The sequence below is a fragment of the Mastigoproctus giganteus genome, chromosome 10 (genome assembly GCF_048544385.1).
Source record: "Mastigoproctus giganteus isolate SK-2022 chromosome 10, ASM4854438v1, whole genome shotgun sequence".
NCBI lineage: Eukaryota > Metazoa > Arthropoda > Arachnida > Uropygi > Thelyphonidae > Mastigoproctus > Mastigoproctus giganteus.
This window is the reverse complement of record NC_143584.1, coordinates 135,595,497-135,618,208: the sequence shown is the minus strand read 5'-3', so window position 1 is coordinate 135,618,208 and position 22,712 is coordinate 135,595,497. Positions and strand designations below refer to the sequence as shown.

The 22,712-nt window shown below is 37.6% G+C and overlaps 1 protein-coding gene across 4 annotated transcripts in view; it reads right to left on the bottom strand.

Annotated features, from left to right (window-relative positions):
* Positions 1-19,540: 19,540 nt before the first annotated feature.
* Positions 19,541-22,712, bottom strand: part of LOC150079299 (uncharacterized) — a 59,860-nt gene continuing 56,688 nt past the window's right edge. For all 4 annotated transcript variants that reach the window (XM_090382590.1, XM_090382591.1, XM_090382592.1 and 1 more), the window contains exon 3: positions 19,541-20,040. In XM_090382590.1, the coding sequence (XP_090238716.1) occupies positions 19,654-20,040 (387 nt within the window). In that variant the 3' untranslated portion in view covers positions 19,541-19,653. The remainder of the gene's footprint in view (positions 20,041-22,712) is intronic.

Sequence of the window (22,712 nt, the reverse complement as noted above, 5' to 3'; positions counted from 1 at the left end):
TTTATTGTACTATAAAAAAAAAAAAAAAATTATACTCTGGCACAAACACCAGGTCAGTAGAGTTTACAATAAATTACCAATACAAACATGAATCATGTTTAGAAGTCACAGGCTTGAACCTCAATCCACTCAAAGAGCTCATGCTACTGCACTCTCACTCCTGACTTCTGCTACATCAGGCCATACCATTTCATAATTAGCAGAAATGTACGCACTATAATTTGATGATGATCAAAGTTTGCAAACTTTTTGATTATCATCATAAAATGATGTATTGAGGGCATTAGAACTCAACCTATCAGCAGGTGAAGTTTACTTCTTCTATATATAAAAAAACTGTCTTGAGGACAGTGCAACCCTTACTCACTACTACTTAGTTCTTCAGAAAAAGAGAGAGAGAGATGTCCTAGCAAGTTCATCATGGCTTATTTTATTCATCTGTGGAAAAATTCAGTGAAACTCAAACAGTTGCCCTCTATTTCTTAATGTTTTTGATCATGTTTAGCATAATTCACACAAGAGGAATTCTTCAGGGGAATGACTGCCAGAAGTTTATCATACTATAAGGGAGCTAAATGATTTTGCAAGAACTGAGAGGAATGTGGAAGTGAAAGTGCTGAAGTTAAATTTAAGAAAGGCACCTGGGGGCGGGACTATCCAATTATATCAAAGGAGGTAAGCAAACCCTTAGCCATATTATCAGCATCTTTGGATTCGGGGGAAGTTCCTGTGGACTGGATATGTGTAAATGTATCCCCAATTCACAAAGATAGATCAAAGAGTGACCCAAGTGATTACAGACCTGTTAGCTTAACTTCTGTTCCAGGGGAAATAATGGAGTCACTGGTTAAAGTAATGAAGGACCATCTAGACAGGATTGCAGTTATAAATTGGTCACAGCATGGGTTTGTTGAGGAACAGTCTTGTCTGACCAGTTTCATTGGATACTATGATGCAGTCACAAAGGAACTGGTTGCAAAAAAATAATTTTGATATCATATACTTGGATTTCGAGTAAGCTTTTGATAAGGTTACACATAAAAGGCTGCTGTATAAATTGGAGCAGTGTGACATTAAGAACAAGTTACTGCTATGGATAAAAGATGGTTGAATGGGAATAGACAGTCATTATCAATGGACTCTGCTCTTAGCATTAGCAGGGGCATATGATGCAAGAAAGCAAGCTTATACAGCATCAGCCAAAAAAAATCCCATTTCACCCATCCATTTGCTCCATATGTTTGTCTCTTTCTGCCTTGAATTTATTTAAGCTGTCAACTTCCACAATGAGAGATTTAAGTTTGTTCCAGCAATCAACCACCTGCTGGATAAAAGCAAATTTCTGCAAATCTAGTCTACAACTGTCTTTCCTCAATTTGAATTCATGTCCCCTCAGGCAATTAATCTGAGCAAGAGGGAAAATCCCATCAGCATTGAGCTTGCTCAAACCATTCAAGGCCTTATACACCTCAGTCAGATCACCTCGCAGGTGCCTAGTCTACAAACACTGTAATTTGCAGAACTTAAGCCTTTCTTCATGAGAGCAACCCTTCGTTCCTTTCACTAATCTTGTTGCCCTTCTCTGTACTTGTTCCAGCAGCTCTACATCCTTCCTAAAATGAGGCCTCCAGACCTGTATACAGTACTCAAAGTGTGGCTTAACCATTGCCTTATACAAGGGGATAATTGCCTCCTTATTCCTGTATATCATTGACAAGACGCTATGAGCTACTCTTGCAGACTGTCTGCACTGCTCAGAGAACTTCGTATTTGACTGCACAATTATCCCCAGGTTCTTTACATTCTCTACCACAGAGTAATGTATCAACCGTGTGGGTACTCCCTGAGTGTAGTACCACACAGTTGATACGTTACTCTGGTATTACTGCTACCCATGTGCAGTACTTTACATTTGTCAATGTTAAAACTTCATTTGCTACCTCTCAGCCCATCTGCTCAACTTTTCTAGATCCTGTTCCTGTAGCGTACTGTCATTAACAACCCTGCCAACTTAGACATTAAGCCTGATATACCTTCATCAATATCATTAATAAATACAGAAAACAACAATGGACCCAACCCTGGTGGAGGTGGACTAATGTTTCTAGCGAAGTCCCCCAAAGCTTTGTACTGGGCCCATTGTTTTCTGTATTTATTAATGAAAGTATATCAGGCTTAATGTATAAGTTTGCAGATATACAGCAGTTGGCTAGGTAGTTTATAACAGTATACTGCTTAAACAAGATCTAGAAAAATTATGTAGTTGGGCTGAGAAATGCCAATTAAAGTTTAACATGGACAAATGCAAAGCACTGCATGTGGGTAGTAGTAATCGCATATTAACATACCGTGTGTTACTGCACTCAGAGTAGTGGAAAATGAAAAAGACCTGGAGTAATTGTGCAATTGGATATGAAGTTCTCTGAGCAATGCAGACAGGCTGCCAGGACAGCTCATGTGGTTTTGTCAATGATATACAGGAATTTTGCTAGCAGGGATAAGGAGGTGATTATCCCATTGTATAAGGCAATTGTCAGACCACATCTTGAGTACTGCACAGGTCTGGAAGCCTCATTTTGGGAAGTATGTACAGCTGCTGGAACGAGTACAGAGAAGAGCAACAAGATTGGTGAGGGAGCAAAGGAGTGCTTATTCTGTTTATTTGCATTTGGGTAGTGCTCTTACCAAGAGAGATGCTTCAGTTCTGCAAATTGCAGCATTGGGAAACTAGGCACTTGCAAGGTGATCTGATTGAGGTGTTGAAAGCTTTAAATGGATTGAGCAAGCTCACTGCTGATGGGATTCTTCTTCTTGCTTGGACTACACACATGATGGAGTGCAAATTCAAATTGAAGGACGGTTGTAGAATAGATGTGCAGAAGTTTGCCTTTAGCCAGCGGGTGGTCGATTGCTGGAACAAACTTCCATCTGTTGTGGAAGTCGATAGCTTAAATAAATTCAAGGAAGAACTAGACAAAATATTGGAGGGAATGTGAATAGCTGAAATGGGAAGGATTGCCATAACCAATACTGATACTGAAGGTCTTCTAAACAAACTTCCATCTTACAATTTGCCTTCTGCTTATTTGCATTTGCGTAGCTATATTTCTGTCCAAAAACCAATCATTACAGGCACTGGTAAGTGGCTCTAACTTCAAGTAATGCTGTATCTTTCAAGGTTTTGTTTTTTATCCTATACTTTATTGAAATTTCACTGACTATAAATCCTGTTGATAGTTTTGCTGATGATGGGCTACTACATTCGACTTTGAGAAACCTTGTTCTGCGAAAACACTTAAATTCTCAAATATCCACTACCCATTCCTTAAAAACACTCTAGGTAATTCTGCAATGGGACAAATAAAACTTGGTTCAGTCCTAAAACCCAGTCTTGTCCTATTTCTTGGAAAAGAAATCTGCCATTCCCATACTCATTTTTGATCCTCAGATTTCTAGACAGATGGTACTGTGAATATGTAACTTCTTACCTTTCTTTGTCAAATGAATATCACAAACACTGCTTCATTTGCATTTTAAAAAAGTAGGTTTTCTTCCCCCCCACCAGAGTTACCTTTGTAAATGGCTTCTGAAGTCTGTACAAGTCTCAGATCTACCCTAGACTATATATAAAAAGGGGGAACTCCAGGTTGATCAATGACCTGCTTCTTACAAACTCACACAGATGAGCTGTTTTTACTGCATGTCTTTTCTATAGATATTTTCATGGACACTGTTCTGCATTGGCATTTGTAATTCAAACTTCCCTTCTCTGAACTAGTCTGAACACATGCCTTTTTGTTTTCTTATATTTTGGCCCATGCATGGTATTAAAGTACAGTCAGTCCTCCTATAGCACGATAGTTGTGTTCCTAGAAACCCTCGTGCAATATAAACAACAGGCCCTATGGGAAAAAGAGGGTTAGGTGCCAACCACCCAAGATTGAACACACATTTGTAACCAAAACATTACCAAACACAATAAATAATCATAATAAAATACATGTTTTATTACGACTATTACATAATAAAATATTGCTAATGCTTTTGCTTCTATCGTAAGCAAACTTGTTTTTTGTTTTATTTTCTATCCAAACAGATGACAGCCGTTCCATCTCTTCGAATTCTTTGTGCCTTAATCTAATGGATTTTAATTACACTTTGAGTTGTTCCTGCTATGAAAGTTGTTTTTATTTTCTCTGCATTCTTTGTAATTCTCAGCGTTGCCTCATTTAGGTCTGTAGCACGTACAATATCACACGATCTTTCATTTCGCTCAAAGCATTTCATAATTTCATATTTTTTCTCTATCGACAGAGGCGGACTGGCCATAAGCCTTACCAGGGAAACCCCAGAGGCCGGTGTGATTTTGGCCATAATCCATAGTATGAGGCCACTACAAATTTTCCCAGGTAAGAATTTTTGACCCAGTCCACCTCTCTTTATCGATATTGCTTTTCTTTTTCTCTCTGAATCTGCAATGTCCTCACCAGGACGCTTCCTTTTCACACCTTTTAAGTATTTTACTCATTTTTAGGGAATAAAGCACAATTACAAAACGTGGAGGCGCACTTGATACACATAAACAAAGCTACGTGCGTGTAGCAACTGAATAAACAACACCGTAAAGGCAGAGTACACTATTAACACCTCACATTTTACTAAAGCATATTTCTAGGGGTTACTACCATAAAACAATAAAAACAATTTCCAGTTGCGTTTCTGCTAGTGGAATCTGTTATAAACTAGTAGTAAACTCTATCTAATTGCATTTGTGATTATACCGATAGCTGGAATTGTGTTGGTTTTTATGTTATTATGGTGAAATGTGTTTCCCCTTCACTGATATAAAACATATAAATACATTTTCAGAATCTTCTCTTCATTCCTATCGTGTTGCGTTCAGTTGGGGTGATTCCACGTTTGACTGCCATTTCTTGTAAGCACAAAGGCAAATCGTGCATAAGCGAATTCGGTTCGTGTTATATGAGATATCGTTCCCCTATTCATAAATCGTGTATGATTGAATTTGTGTAGTGTAAACATGTGTTATACGAGGACTGACTGTACTATGGATTCATGTATCTTTCATGTTTAGGGGTGCTATAAATAAAATGCACACACACCCTAATGTCTCTTTTAAAATGGAAAAGCTGGGCAAGACTGACATTCAAAGTTAATTCCAAAAATCACAAGAACAATACACAGGAAACTCAGAGTCACTGTTGATCTGCCCACCCAGTAGTATAAGGAGATAGGCACCAAAAGTCAACACAAAGGGAAAATGGCTACTCAGACAGTATTTCCCAAATCATAGACAAGACAACCAGAATTTTGCACTACTTATAAGAGAAATTAATACTGTAGCAGTCATTCCTTTTGTTTCTGTAATTGGATAGAAGGTTACAAAAATAGCTAGAAACCTTCAAAAAACATGTCCTAGCATACCAACAAGTTTTTGTACAAAAACTTGACATCTTCAAATAAGGTTTTAGATTCTTGTTTTACAAAACAAAATGCTGCTACAAGAAAGTAGAAAGGCACAAGAAAAACACCTGAACAAACTACAAAAAGTCTGACCCAACCATAAATGCATGATGATACTTTCATTTTGTCCACAGAAGAATCTTCAAAAAACCCTATTTTCTTAAGTGTTACAAAGACACAGCCATCAAAAGAAGAATAACTGCATATCAGATCATTATACTTGATATATTCAAATAAAAAAATCCTTTTCAGTGCTAAAAAGACAACACTAACGGCAGGATTCCAAGAATTACTGGCTGGAACATGATCTAATGGAGAAAATGGAAGAAACTTGGCAGGTATGTTCTGAGGATGCAGAAGAGAATTACTTTTAAAAAACAATTAGTTCCAAAATTCACCACCAGGGGGAAATGTGCTGTGAGTAATATTCATACCCCGCTCTACTGTGCATAAATATGGAATTTAAAGCATAACATGCTACGAATAATGATATACCATAGCATTAGAAGCACAATCCCCTCTCTCCTTACTGGCACGCACTTTCACTGCAGACTTTTACTCTCAGAATGGAAGTGCAGCAGAAGTAATTCATGATTACAACTGTTGTAAGCACCAGCAAGCAGGTCTAATGATACCATGTGGTTTCAGAAAAATTATTAGAAAATTCAAGGGAACAGGAACCTCGGGAGTGAAGCCAGGAAGATGATGCAAATACCCTCAAACCAAGAGCAGGTTGAGGACTGCAATTGTGGAAAGATCCATGGATGGTAGGGTACCGGTATTAGCACAAAAAAGTAGAATCATTGCAATTAGCATTATCTACTGGTAGCTCTGGTTTCTTATCCAGCAAACAAGCAAATCAGTGACAGAATAGATGCAGTTTCCTGATTATACTGATGCCTCATTGCCTTAGTTGCTTTTCCTTAAAACAAGTGCGTTAAGAAGCAAAGGTGTTGGTGATTTCAGCTGGTAGTTCCAAAGTAAAAACACCTTTTTTTTTTTTTTTTTTTTTTGTTAGAGCAACTAAGGCTGCTCAAGTAGACAGACCTAGCTCAACTGACAGTTCTTTACTTTGCAACCAATGTAAGGAGTGTACCAATCTCAAATTTCAACTTGGTGTGTTAGAAGAATTTGAGTCTGAAGAAACAAGTGAAACTGGGAGCTCGCCAGGGACTCAAGTATCTCCTTGCCTGTCAAGTGATACACCCCCAATTCAGGTCCAGTAGACAAACCTAGCTCAACTGCTGATTCTTTACTTTGCAACCGATGTAAGGAGTGTACCGATCTCAAATTTCAGCTTGGTGCATTACAAGAATTTGAGTCACTGAAGAAACAAGTGCTTGCCCTAGAAACAAATGAAACTGGTAGCTCATCATGGACTCAAGTATCTCCTTACCTATCAAGTGATGCACTCCCAATCCGGGTCCCAGAAAAGAATAGTCGAATACACACTGCTCTGCTCGAAGGTGATCTAGTTTTATTGGGAGACTATTGTCAGGGAAACGGGTAAAATGTTTTGTAATAAAGACAGGTGGTCCAGAACCAGTGTGTTTGCCAAGAGCAACAATTGATGATGTTACCAACAGATTTTAAGGGAGGTAAAGAGAGAATTATTATTCATGTGGGGACTAACAATATTAAACATACACAACTTGACCATCTGTTAGATAAATATAGGACTATGCTGATAAAATGCTGCCAGTTAGGTCAGAATGTGTATGTCTGCAATTCTGCCCAGACATGATAAGAGTGATTATATGCTGAAAGCCTTGTGACAAGGCAAGGTTCTAGGGAGGAAATTTTTCGTTGGCATAGCCTGCATTTTTAAGTGTTACGAATATATTTTGTAGAGATGGTATTCATTTGAACAAAGGTGGTGCAAGAATTTTTGTTAGTTTTTATTGAGGATAAAGAGTTCAGGGAAGCTGCTAGTTAGGGGGGGGGAGAAGAGTAATTTAGATCTGTGTTTATCTGATATGGGTAAAAATAATGCTTGCATTCACCTAGTGAATTCTTTTTTGTTGCCACAACAGCCGATGTTGATAAGATGAAGAGGATAGCAATGTTTCAAATGAGGAAGATAAAACTATAAGATACAAACCTAAATAACTTCAAGGAGTATGTTAGGGTAGTAAACTATAGACAATTACTCAGTCTCAACTGTATCTACATTGATGCCAGGAGTGTTGTCACTAAAATGGCTGAATTTGAACTCCAGGTTACAACTAATGCTGATATAATAGGGTTAACAGAAAACGTGGTGCAGCACAGAAATTGATAATGATAAATTCCCCTGTGGTATGTATATTTAGGAAAGATAGAAGGGGTCATGCTTCTTATCAAAAACAGCCTGAGCATGAAAAGAGCTTTTGCTGAGTCTGAAGTTCTCTGCCAGCATAGAATCTATGTAGTGTGAGTTAGTTGGAAGCAAAGAAACAATGAGAATGGGAATAACCTACAGACCAGAAAATTGTGAAGAATATGACGAGTCTTTATATGCAGATGGAATGACCGAGCAAGCGTAAATGTATTACAGTTGACTTTAATCTACCCCAGGTTGATTTGAATAAGTGGGAAGGAAACTCGCGATGGTGAAAAATCTTTTTTTAAATAAACTACATGATTAGATTATTATTTGTACCAGCATGTTAGAGAAAGTACTAGGAGGAGAATATTCTTGACCTCATCATTATTAACAAATCAAATGACCACAGCTAAAAGTACAGGAAGTGATCATGCAATCGTCAGTTGAAAGATGAAAACTGTTGCAGTAGTTAAAGGCATGAGTTTTAACTTCAGAAGAGGGGACTTTGACAGTTTAAGGCACTATGTGGCATCTGCAAATTGGGTAGATTGCCGAGGAATGGTGAATACATTACAATTATGGAATACTTTTAAAGCAAAAAAAATCACAGAAGCCAAGAATGCATACATACCTTTAAGAAAATATTTCAGGAGGATACTGAAATGGACAACTGCAGAGCTGGCTGGTCAAATAAAGCAGAAAAAGATGTCATGCGACAGTCACAGAGCAATGAAAGTATTGAAGCGTACAACAGGTACAAACTGATCTAATAGTACTATAAATAAGCCCAAGGTTGCATATGAAAAAGCATTGGCTAATTTTCATGTATGTGAATACAATGAAGAAGAAAGCCAATCAGATTGGACCCTTGTGCACTGGGTGTGGGAAAGTCTTAGATAACCCAACTGATGTTGCAGATGAATTGAATAGCTACTTTGCATCGGTCTTTACTGACAAAAGGCTCTTCATGCTGAAAAGAGGCTGTGTGAGTGAGGCAGAGCGATATAAAATTAGTTATGTTATAATAACAAATGATTGTTTATTACAAAAGATTTTGGGCATAAAGGCAAGTAAGGCTCCTGGAATTGATGGCATATACCCTGTAGTTTGTTGGGAGAGTGTGAGAAAGTGTATTGAACCATTGAGGTTAATTATGAGGGCATCTTTGGATTGGAGAAGTGCCAATGTATCACACTGGCACTTTTCCATTAATTGTTTTATTGCAAGAGACAAAAATCTAATATCTATCTGTACAGCATATTTTGTTGGTAGAAGCATAGACTGATTTGCATGCTTTATGGGCTGAAAAACCCAGAATAACTCATGGATGGAAGAATCTTCCAGCTAGAAGAAATTCTAGTGAAAATTCTTTCCAACTAGAATCAAACACAGACCTCTCTCTCCAAACAAGTGGTGTTGTATTTTGCTAACCAAATTGCTACAAAGCAAAAAAAAAAAGTTGGGCGTTTTTAATTTTAGTGTTACCCTACTGAAATTTATAAACTTGTGCATTATGTCTGGCCCACTTGTGTGACAAAAAAAAAAAAAAAAACCACTTGATTCTGGGAGTTAACAAAACAATGCTGTTGCTCTTGTCCAAATGATTTTGCCATATTTTATAAAAGCCCATAAACGTTCTCTGGTTATTCAAATCCAAGCCTTTACCCACATTACCATGCAATGTGGGTAAACCAAGAGACAATAGGGCAGGCTGCACAATTTTTTTGTGGCACCATACAAACCCACAATGTACGTTCTGCCACAATGTACATTAGCCGAGGACACTGGCCAACCTTTGCTATTATTCGAGCCCCGAAAAAAAAATTAGATGCCTAGTCCCTCCTGATTGGAATCATAACTTACAAAACAGCATATGCAGCTAACTGTCCCTAGTTACCTATTTGCTGTTGGATGACCTATATGTAAACTGGACTATTAATATTGAGTGTGTTTAGTTGGGTTAATGTTGATCTGCTCAAGTGTACTAGCTGATACTGACACCAAAAATAGCCATTTTGCACAAGTTAAGTATATATATCACTTATAAAAGTATAAAAAGACTATGCCAAAAAACTTTTTGTGTCAAGTTGTTTTCTGTAGTCTCATGGAAACATATTACACAAGATTCCTCTTTAACAAATCAATATGCATTCCCCTTATCATTCTCTCTCCTAACCGGCTGTACTTGCAATACATAATCATGAACTATTTACTCTACTTGTAAATACTTTCAGCTCTACCCATTTTCCCGGAGTTTTGTAAATTGGAAATAGAGTTGCACATTTCCAATATATATAGAGACTTTGCCTGATTTTGGACATGCCCCTATTGTAACCAGTGAAGTTTTTTGATCTACCTTTCTGGTTTCTTAAATATAACAGAATAAATCCTGCTAATTCCATGTGATTAATTCATATTCCTCTGCAATTTCTTTTCCAGTGATCACAAAATCACCTTGCTCCTAGATGTCATGTTAAAATAAGCTTGCTTACAAATATGGATGCACAAAATTTGTTTAACTAATCAGCTAAGGTTATTGCAGTTACAAAAGCCATCTTGTAGTGGACCAATGTGGTTTAGCCACTGCCTTCTAGCATTCATATACACTATCCTATCAAAGGTCACACAGTACTCCTCTGATTTCAGGAAATTCTGTACAACTACAAGATATGCAAATATTTTAAAATAAAAGAATCAGCAGTTAGCCCAGGGTTGTAAATTGGGCCATGGCCTTAATCCAAAACCTGCCTCAGAAGATTCCAGCCACCTCTACTCAAGTAGCAACTTGTGTTGAGAATGGAATCCCAAAGCAGAACTCAAATGTTGACCTCAATTGCAATTTTATTTAGTTAATTGAATGTGACTTTGTGTAGGTAATTCTCTTTTCCACCTGGAAATCAATTTGTAAATCATTTAATTTGCAAATATACATGGTATCTTGCTTTTTATCTTTTTAAATTTAAGTATAAGTCAGGTAATGCTGTTTAACACAAGGCCTGAGAGAGAGAGAGAAAGTTTAAAATACTGTCCAATATTGAAAACAAGTTCTGTAAATATATGTGCAGGTAAAATGAATCTACTTGTACAAGAGCCTGTACTAAAGACAACAAAGTTTAGATAACAATTTACTTGAAACTGCATTTGGAAGCAGATTCAGCCTTACAGGTTGAAAGGCAACTATGCAGCATTATTGAGAGTGCACCCCCTCCCTCTGATGTGTATTATAGTTTGTCAAACCTAGCTGATCCTGTATCTTCCCCTCCCTGCAAAACTATCACTTGCAGTGAAGGACTATTTTGTTTGAATTCTTAGGAGTGGCAAAAAGCCGCAACAGAATAATGAATTACTAATTCCAAAAACCTCAAATAATAATTTAAAACTTATAACTAGTAAGCAGTGGTGTAATTAAGGGAGGGCAGGACACTCCTGTTGTAACATCATTTTGAAGTGGGTCTTTATTTTAAAAAAAAATAAAACATTTAGAAAATGTGAAATTTTGACAGATTTCTAAACATTTATATAAAGTAAAAGCAATTTATGTGGCATCCATCCAAAAAAGCTCATAAAATGGCAAATTTTGAACTTGTGTGTGTTATGAGATTTTTTTATATATGCAGTTTCCATATCTCAGGCCTCCGTAGCCAAGTGGTCAGGAGCGGGAGTGCAGTAGCACATGCTCTTTGAGTAGACCGGGGTTCAAGCCCCTGACTGCTAAATACAGTTGCTCTGCCAACCTGCACTGGACCAGCATGGCAGATTATGGTCCATTTCCCTCAGCATGAATTGTTGAGGAGGCTTCCATCCTGCAGTGGGTTGATAATGGCTGCAGTTGACTTTTTTTTTACTGGTCTATCTTGCAACTGACTGCAAAGATAAAGCTTGGTAGTATTACTTATATATACTCATTCTGTGCAAGTGTGTTGTAGTCACGTCTTGTAACCTATTTTGCAATTATCTGCAAAAACAGCTTGGTAGTATTACTTATAGTTATTTCATGCAAGTGTGTTGTGGTCACAGGCAATGGTATAGCAGTTAGTTAACAGGAGGCAAAATTAGGTAAGGAATTAAGACAGAAATAGACACTCCTGCCTTCACATAAATAGCCCAGAGTGTGGAAAAAATTAGTTGGAGGAAAGTGAACAGTATATAAATGAAGAATTTAAAGTTATTGCTCAGATTGTCCGGGAGCATGATTTAAGGGCAGTTATTAGCTATTAGCACGGATGGAAATATAAACAGTTGTACCAGGTACCTTATCCAGTAGCAAAAAGGCTGTTTTTACTTAATGCATCTTATGTTAAATTTTTTTACTTAATGCATCTTATATTAAAAAATTAATGTGAAGATTTTTTTTTTTTTGTAAAGTTGGAAAATATTGTATTTACATCAAAAGTGACCACCAGAGGCATTCTGTCCTTCACCCAGCTGCCACTATTAAAGTAACAGTCACTTAACGAAGTCAGTGTTGGTCCTGGTATTTTCCAGGCAGGCTAAAGCAGTGATACTTTGGAGAATCATTTCAGTTTTACTCATCATGTAGCAGTAAATAATTCCAACAAAAAAGTATAGTTATAGGATAATTAGACAGTGATTAAAGTTGGAAAATGTTAAAGCAAGTAAGATCCAAATACTTGCCTTGTACATCATCTGGGGCTGCACTTGCCAGTATGTAAATAGAAGTAATTATAACACTAAACATTTTCGTGCACTTCATTTCAGAATAACAAGTCTAATAAAAAAAAGTGGCACATGGAAGGATAAAACAATATACATCACAGTTTTCTAATAAATATAAGGAATTATTAAGAGTTAAATCTTAGTGGGTGGTAATTAATCTAATCATTGACTGGTATAAAGGAACAGGCCCAGCATTTAGTATTTAAAAAAAAAAAAAGTAAAATAGCCAAAAAGAGCATATATGTATGAAGCGATTAGCAACCATTACTCAAATGCCACATATGTTTCAAACTGAGCATACTGTTACTCTCACTCCTCTATGGAATTAAACTGATGGCTTTTATATTCTAATTTAGTTTTAAAAGATACACACACTTGCCAAAAAAATGCAGGCCTTTATATTAAGGCAGTAACAGGCAGAAGAAATGTGAAGAAAACTGACAGGGTGGTGATGTATTGCCTCGGGTTTAAAGACTGCACAAGCTGTTCAACTGCAGTAATCAGAAGCCAGAATTGGGAGTGTGATCTATCAAACTTAGTAAAAGGTCTTATTGTGATCACATGTTTAGCTGGAGCCATGATTCAAGAAACAAAAGGCAATTAGTTTCTCAAAAGTCTTTAATGGCTGGAAAGCAAGTGGTTCTTCCACATATCAAAGGTGTAAATTTGGCAAAAAAACAATACTTCCAAGAGTGAAACCATTGTACTCTAAGGAAATCTATATGGAAAAATAGGACATCTGGTGCGCAGCAAATAACATCTGTATTCAACCAAGCCAAGAACTGCTATATTTCAACCCATACCATGCACAGGGAGTTGAAGGAAATTGGGTCTTGGCAGTCACCTGCCTATTCAGAAACCACTTGTTTCAGAGAAAAACTTGCTTTCGGTGATGCCGAGAACATCATGATTGGATAGTGGAACAATGGAAGAAAGTAATGGTCAGGTGAATCATGATACACTTTGTTTTGCACTAATGGCAGGCAGAGAGGGTGGTAGGAACCTCACAAAGCAATGGACGCTGCTTACCTTGTTAAGACAACCCAAACATCTGGAAGTGGCATCATGGTATGGGGAATGTTTTGTTGGCATGGACTACCCAGTCCCCGTAGATACCAGTGGAAAGCCAAATATCATCCAGAGAATACCTGAATTTTGTATCAGATCTACCACACACTGCTATGTTACACTTTTATCCAGAAAGTGATGGCCACTTTATGGATGACAATGTCAAAATCATGCATGAATGGTTCGGAGAACATGATGTGGATTTCCACCATCTTCCCTGGCCCCAACAGTCACTGATCTCGATCCTAATGAGAATAAGTGGGATATGCTGGAGAGTTATTCAGCAACAAAGCCCTCTTCATCTTTGTTGTAGATACATGATATTTTGCTGGAAGAATGGTTAGAATTAGACCAAAATGCACTAAAAACCTTATAGAATCTATGCTATACTGTGCACTTGCTGTTATTCGAAGCAGAGGTGGCCCGAATTGATACTGAATAAAGGTTCATATTTTTTTGGCTAGTGTGTGTAGTTTTAATGAATTATCAAATGTTATTCTGCCATTTGTCTGAAAGCACTGTAATACCAAGATAACTCATGGAAACTGAAATTTATTCCCCTGTGTCCTTAGGTGGATTTAGTGGGTGCAATACACACATACCACAGAATGAAAAAGGTCCATATCCATGGGGGGAGGGGGTCAAGACCATAGAAGAATGATTATTATTATACAGTAAGACATGAAATTATCTGATTAGTGTAGACAGGTGGAACAGTGTCATGTTGATGATTTATTGAACATTTGGTTGTATATGATGAAAGGTTGTAATTGCTATTGTATTAAGCAATTGTAAGACCACACCTTAAAAAAAAAATTCAGTTTCTTAAAAAGATCCAAAGATAGGCAACCCATTTGGTAACATTTACAAAAATTGGATGCCAGTATGAGGGAACACTTCAAATATGTGGTCAACAAAGCTTGATAACCAAGCACCTTACAAAGGGGTGGAGGGGAGACCTCATTAAAGTCTACAAGGCTCTAGCGGTAGGAAATTTTCTTTCAGCTAGTAAACTACTCATTACTAGAATAACTTACTTTTGTAAGCAGTTTAGGCTGGGGGAAATTTAAAGTCAGCTCTATGCGCCTACATGAAGTAACATAAGTTATTTTATTTTTATTATTTATTTTATTTTTTTATTATTATTTTGGAAGGGAGTGCAGCAAAAGTTTGTGGCTTCCTTGCACTATATAACAATACCAGCCCTACCTACATTTACTAAGCAATTGAATCTCTACTGCCTGAAAGAATTTTTTATTTATTATTATTTTTTTTTTTATGTAAAGCCCAAACACGAGAGGTATTAGAACCTATAGTACTTAGTACCATGCTTGGGTTGGAGGTTGAGAAGACGAAAGAAGATATTTGTTGACATTGGACTTGAACTTCTGTAGACTGTAATTTTCAGGAAATACGTATGAAGGAAGGTTGTTCCAGAAAACGGCAGTTGAATGAATAAACGAGGAAGATGAAAAGTTGGTTCTGAGAGTTTGAAGTTGGACGGTAAATGGATGTTGGCTGGTGGCGGCACGTGATCGGACTGTTTTGAAAGAGAGAGCGGGAATTATAGAAGCCAATTCAGAAGAATAGTGCCCATGGCAGTATCTGTAGAAGAGGCATGCAGCAGAAAAAATAGTACGTCTATGAGACAGCGAGTGGAGAGAGACTGTTAGAGATGAATCATTAATTAACCTAACTTCCCTCTTCTGAATAGAATAGAGAAGCCTGGGAGAGGTTTTGGGGGCACCACCCCAGATGTGGGAACAATATTCCATGGTAGGGCGGATTTGCGATTTATACAGAGTGAGCAGCTCTTTGGAAGAAAAGTAATGCCGAGAGCGAAAGAGAAAACCAAGTTTTTTAGATGCGGAGGAAGCAATATTTGTAATGTGCTTGTGCCAAGAGATTAAGAGTCTGGGTAATCCCCAAAAGAGATATATAATTTTTCCTAGAAATCGGAGTGTCACCAAAGATAAGTATAGGAGCAGAAGAATCCTTTTGCAAGATAAAGAGAAGACTGAGTTTTAGAAGGGTTGAAATCAACTAAGTTGTCTTTGCCCCCTGGAGAATTACCTGAAGATCGGCATTTAAGAAATTGGTAGCAGATTTTCAAAAAGTTGAAGCTGATTGAGCAAGGCAAGGTTTCTCAAATTTGAAAATGGAATGCAATGTGCTATCATCGGCAAAACTATGGATAGGATTTCCAGTCAATGGAAGAAGGTGATTAATATACAAGAGGAAAAGAGTGGGGGAAAGAACTGAACCTTGGGGGACACCGGCATAGCATAGTGGAGAAGTTAGAAGACAGAGAACCATCTACAATCACCCTCAGGGAGCGATCAGAGAGAAAACTGGATAACCAATTACAAAACACAGTTGGCAAACCATAAGATGGAAGCTTGTTTAAAAGACCTTTATGCCAGACACGATCGAAAGCCTTTGAGAGCAACTACTTGTGTTTCACCGAACCTTTCCATTGAATTAGTCTTAAATGGGTAACATAAGCCAGAATATCACCAGTGGATCGACACTGACGGAATCCATACTGGCGATCGTTGATCAGACGGAAGGTTTCTAGATAGTTTAAGAGTCGGCAGTTAATTGATTTCTCCATTACTTTAGAAAGAGTAGAAGTAATTGCAATAGGACGATAATTGGATGGGAGGGATTTGTCACCCTTTTTTAGGAACTGGCTGGATATGAGCAAATTTCCAAGCTTTGGAATAAGAAAATGGAAAAAAAGGCGACATAGAACAGGAGTAAGTTTGGGAGCACAGGTTTTAAGAACAAGCGGACAAATACTATCGGGAACTGGAGCTTTCTTAGCATCAAGATTTGTCAAAATCCTTCTGACTTCTTTTTGACGGAAGACCACAGGAGGCATTGAATGGAGCGTGTTGGGAATGGTGGGAGGTGTTTTACCAAAATCATTAATACATGAGTATTAATGAAATTAAAGAAAAATGGGATGCTAGCAGGTCAGCTTTATCCTTGGCTGAAGTGACAACAGAACCATCTGGTTTGGACAGAGGTGGGAGCAGAGATGGGCAAAAGTTGCAGCTAATAGCTTTGGCAAGAGACCAGAATGCTCGGCTACCATTAGAGCAAGAAGCAAGTTTTCTACTCTTAGCCTGTTCAAACTCTAGTTTTGACTGATTAATAACTGCTTTACAATTGTTGCGAGCTTTGGTGTAGGCAGAAAAAGAATTAGAAACAAGCCAATTATGATATGCAATATTCTTCTCTTGAACAGCCTTAGCACATTTATTGGAAAATCAAGGTTTAGATAAAGGACAAGATTTTAAAGAGGAGTGTGTAATAAAGGATTCCATTCCTGCAAGAATAATTTCACTGACACAATCTGAGCAAACGTTGACATCAGAAGTTTTGAAACAGTAATCCGACCATGGAAAAGAAGAAAAGAAGTCTCGCAGGTCATCCCATTTTGCATGCTTGTAATGCCAAACAACGTGAGGTTGGGAATAGCCATGAGATAAAGGTTCCATTGATGAAGAGACAATCACCAAGTTGTGATCTGAAGTGCCTAAAGGACCGCTCACTTCGGCCGTGTACTTAGAAGGGTTGTTTGTGAGAAAAAGATCAAGCATGTTGGCTGTATGATTAGGGTTGTCCGGTATTCTTGTAGCAATCTGTGCAAGGTCATTAGTAATTGCAAAAGCCTCAGCATCTCGACCAGCTGGTTAGTGTGACTAGAAAATGGAAGCCAGCTGGAGTCATGAACATTAAAATCACCAAGGAAAATTACCTCACTGTTAGGAATGTTGGACTGGAGAAATTCAAGTTGGAAAGAGAGGAAATGAAAGAGCTCCAAGTGATTAGTGGAGTTGGGAGAACGGTAGAGACAACAGATGAATTTGACCCAATGAGGTAGAGAGATTTTAAGCCAGAGAAGATCAAAGAGAGGAGATTCCAAATTGCCCGTTCTGATATTCCCTGAGAGGGAATATCAGAATGGACATATGTCAAGTACCACCTTTGAGGCGAAAGGAATCATACAGCAAATAATATGGGTATCTGAGATGAGCAGTTGAATCAACCGATAACTGAGAATCTGTCAGAAAAAAGTACAAGGGGTTTGGCAGACTGCAAGTGGAAATGGACATCGTTGAGATTAGAATTGAGACCACGTATATTTGTGAAATGAATTATGATGTGTTTGGAGGTTTAGATCTTTTCGCAGATAAGCTTGCTCTATTAGTTTGACAATTCATGGTGTATTCGATGGTAAGAAAAAGTGGTTGGGACGTGCTGTATGAAGTAATGAAATTTTTGGAGATGGCGTACACATGGTAAGAATACCACCTAGATCTGTGACATAACGTGGCCTCGACAATGCCCCCTGCATACACACTACTCGGACTCCCTCCAGTCACTATCTGGCAGAGTAGAGGTAGCAAGATTATACACTAGATGATCCGGAAGCCTCCTAGAGAGTTACCAATAGGTCCGGTCCGGTGTACTAACTATCGGCCGGCCTGCGAACACCGTTTTAGAGCTGTACTCTCGAAATGTAAGGAATTCTAGGGAACAAGAAAGTCCTCGTACTTTTCATAGCTTTGTAAATGAAAAATAGCCTCAACAATTTTACATTCAAAATTGTATTTTTATTTTAATGATTACTACTAGGGGGCTTCACCCCCTGCTCACTTTGCTCGCCAACCCCCACGCACACTTTTCTATATAAAATGTAGAGGAATGATGGAATAAGTCAAATTTTTTCTACGTAAAAGACACCTGTCGAAACGCACTGATGTTTTTTCCTCCCCCTTTTTACTCCCAATCCTTCAGCTATCTCCCTCACTCATGCTTTTTTTTTTTTGTTCTCTGTCAGGAAGCTCAGGTGATCCCTGATGGATTGCAGCCAGAGTACTGTGACTCACCTCCCAGTGGTGGCGGCAGGCAATGTGGAGTCCTACTAGGAGACCCTGCAGTCAAGAAGTCAGCACAAACAACAGAATCAACAGACAACACTTTTCTGGCTTTTACAGAGGTTCTGTATTCATCACAAGAGTACTGGTTGCAGATGTGGGAAACCACAGGCACCTTATCTAAACACTTTGCCACTATGATCGATATCTAATCAGGAAATGACCTATGTCATTATTTACTTCTGCATTTGTAGGGATGTAATTGCCCCACCCACTTGTACCACATGGCCTGCAACCCTCTTCTCCCATTGGCTACCCCACCATGCAGCATTCCCAAAGTGGATATTACTAATTATTTACCTGCTTTTACATAGGTCACTTAGGAAAAGGCCTTTTGCTTCGGGTTCCATAATGCATGAGGAATATTGTTGCATCCGAAAGTGCAGGACTAATATATATTTACAAACTATACAAATATTTATAATATACTACACTATTTACAAATATACAACCTATATCAGGGCCCTTCATCAGTTGACATTACAATGGAACAGCAAATGATGCCATGCATGATCATGTATTACAGAGTAAAGCAAAGGCACAAGGTTGGTGAACATTATGGAGGCAGTTTGTCTTTCAATGAAAGACAGTGTAATTATTTACTTGTGCATTTGTAGTGATGTAATTGCCCCACCGCCTTCTCCCATTGGCTCGAATCAATATCACTAGGAGGAAAATTTTTTAACGTATAGAGAGATGATACATATCGCATTTTAGATATCAGAATGTTGGAATTCCTAAGCAACCACTAGTTTAAATCTCCCAGTGCATTATCATGAAAACTAAATAATGAATTTATCTATCTTATGGCTATAAAAATGCAGGTATGCCTGGATTGCCTAAAATATTGAAGGACACTCTGGTGCCCTGACTGGAATCATGTCCCTGCTTTTAATAATAGATCTAAAACTATTCATAAAACAGATAAAAATATATTTTTATTTAATAAACAGCTATGCAGAGAGCATCAAATTACAGTATATACAAAGCCTTTATCATGAACAACAGTAATACATGCTTTGAATTAATGAACAACAGGCAAATTTCCAATGATGGATCAATTGATCATTATCCAGTTTGAATAATGGGGAAATAACCATAAACATTCAATTCAAAGCCGTCATTCTTTCACTAACCCATTTACCTGAGTCTTAGTCTTATCTCTGACAGCTATTTTCCAAGGTAACCTAGTTTCACTATGGTCTTGTATTGATCTGGAACCTCCATGAAGGCATGTAGGGCAAGGGCTGCCTCCGGATGCCGTGCTAATCGCGTCACTTGATGATAGTTAACAAACTGAAAATTGTCGAAGTAGCGATCAGGCAGTCGGTCATCCCACTCCTCCAGTGTATTCCAAGGTCCATCACCCACTCCAACGGCAATAATGCTCAAGGCAGTCTTAGATGCTTGAACCAAAGCCTGTCTTGATTCCATTTCGTCAGATTTTATTTGGCCGTCAGTAACCAAAACAAGAAGGTGGTATGCATGGCTCCGTCGTACAATTTGGACTGCTTTTTTCAGAATTGGCCCTAAAGTTGTGGGGCCACTCAGTTGTACCTAAAAGGTAAAAGTTTTTTATTATTTTTAATATTCACTGTAACTACAAAGATCATATTAATAATAAAAGGATTTTATGCACTACTACAGCTTAAAATACATAAAATTCTAATGCACTAGGCAGAAATTCCAATTGAAATCAAATAGCAGGGGAACAGATTAATTGAACAGACAGAAGTACTCCTGAGAGTCATGTCACTGAATGATTAAAAGCTATCTACATCCTTTGTGATCTGCAAGCTTAGAAACCCTTACATAATTTATATACATATAATTTAGACAATATAGATCCATCTTATCCAGAAAAGAAATCCCATGTTTTTGTGAAAGATGTTATCTTTCATCAAAAAAGGAATAATGGAAAAAACTAGGAAGGATGAATCCAGCTACCCTTTTTTTTGTCTTAATCAACTGCAAATCCCTTTAAGTTTTTCACCTAAAAGAACTTCCAAACTATCTTTACATAGAGGACTGCACAATGGTATATAGGGACCCAGGTGAAAGTTGATTTTGACCCCATTTTTGTTTTTACTATATCATAACCATTTAAGAAACACCTTATGGGGCCCAGGTGCATTACATCCAGTTCACTCCTTTATGCATAGCCTTGATAAAGTGCACCCAACTTCCAAGAATAATGCTCAGTTCACATGTGTTAAAAACTTGTGTACTAATCAGAAATCCCATAATTTCCATATGAAAAATCTCCCACATAATTAAATTGCTACTGTTAACTTCTGTAGTCTCCAGCATGCACCATCATTAGCTTGGTTCATGTTTCTCCAATTTCATGCTATCTATACAATGCAAAAGTTAATACAATTCGAAGCAGTATAAAAACTTTTATCAACCAAGAATTCATTCCATGAAATCCAGGAACATTGATTCAGGACATTAATGGCAATATGTAAATCACTTACTCTGTTGCTAGGTCAAGCAGAGAGTTGTTGTTGTTTTGTTGTTGTTTGGTTTTTAGGAGCATTAGCAACTAAGGCCATATTGCTCCAGGATATGCGGCGGTCATTCCTTAACCTTTCCGCATCCTCCGTATTTGGTGGTGACGGGCTCGAACCCCGGTCTAATCAAGAAGCGTGTGCTACGCACTGCTGCTCCTTCCCACCTGGCTACGGAGGCGCCTCTCAAGCAGAGAGTGTCATCATGGGCATTTGCTTTTAATAACTCAACACCTATTGCACTACTTGAAAGCAACATAATAGGTGAAGCCCCTTATTGTTTGGGGCTTCACATTTACATTACTTTTACATCAAATTTACATCACTTTACATTTATCAATGTAACACAGGTCTCCATGCCAGGAGACCTGTGTTACATTGTGTTGTGGACTTACCATTATTAATCTCCTCTTAACCAAAAATATAACCCCAGCATTCTTTCACTTTTAATTTTTCAATACACTGCTTGTCACCTTTGCTATCAGTTCGTAAAAAAGTTGATTTCTAAGATATTTGTAAGGAAACAGCCCACCATTATGTTGTGAATTATAGACTTTTTTTTTTTTTTTTTTACCTAACTTGCAGCATTTTCCAATGAAAAATTATGGTTTTGAACCTCATATTTTGCAAGTCCTCGGTTATATTTCCATCCACATGGATAATCAAATTTCCAATAGCTGATATTAATACCAATTTTTGTACCTGGTAAATATACTCTAGTTCGATTCCATTTGTCTACTGCAGATAGGTCTCCAGTTTTCCTAATGTTTCAATCCTCCACTAAGATTAACTCACTTGAAATGAGAGCAGCCAGTAACTAACAATCTGTCCCATGTTCCAATTGTTCTAGAAAGCATCACATAGGCATAGTGATAACCACTTAACTCCAGGTTTATTACTTTCCAGGGCATCTACTTGATTTTTCAGACTCTGTCTCCTCAAAAAGTTTCAACTTAGGATCGGTGCATGTCTTACACTGAACACACTGACACATCATCATTAGCTAGAGATAGCATCTTGTACATGCTACAGTTAGTAGAAGCAGTAAGACTGTGAAATTCATTGAGTCACCATTCTGCATAATGATATGCCATTACCATTTACTGTGAAAACCATATTTACTACTAGATTAAATTAATCAATATGTTCAAAATAACACTAATTAAAATACAATGAAATACTCTTTAAAATATCCAGCCCTAAAATTTTAAATGTAATACTGTGCTAATTATAAGCAATAGTAAACTATCTAACTCACCCTACCGATTGTAACATGATGATCATGTAATAAATAAATTTAAATTTTCTGTTTATACTCCGGGACGACCAAACGGTCAGAGGAGTTTTTATAAGATACACCGAATACAAGAAACTTTCCTGCACCACAAGTTATAATATACAGACTTATAAACAACAAATAAACACTAAACTACAAACGTCAATGTTGGTAACCAAACTGGTTAACAGTTTGATCACAGAGGAATCTGTTCAGATTAACAATACTTGCAACATTTTTTTGCCTGTGTAAGATATAAAATTTGAGCATTTTGGAGGAAGTCTCTGCATTTTCACTGTAGATATCAGTTTTTTTATTTCTTTATTTTTGTTATTTTAGATGAATGCTCATGCCACGAACAATACTTAATTTTCAGACTGTCTTGTTCACTGCAACTTAAGTGACAAACAGAGCTGGTGCTAGGGGTGCACAAGTGAGGCACT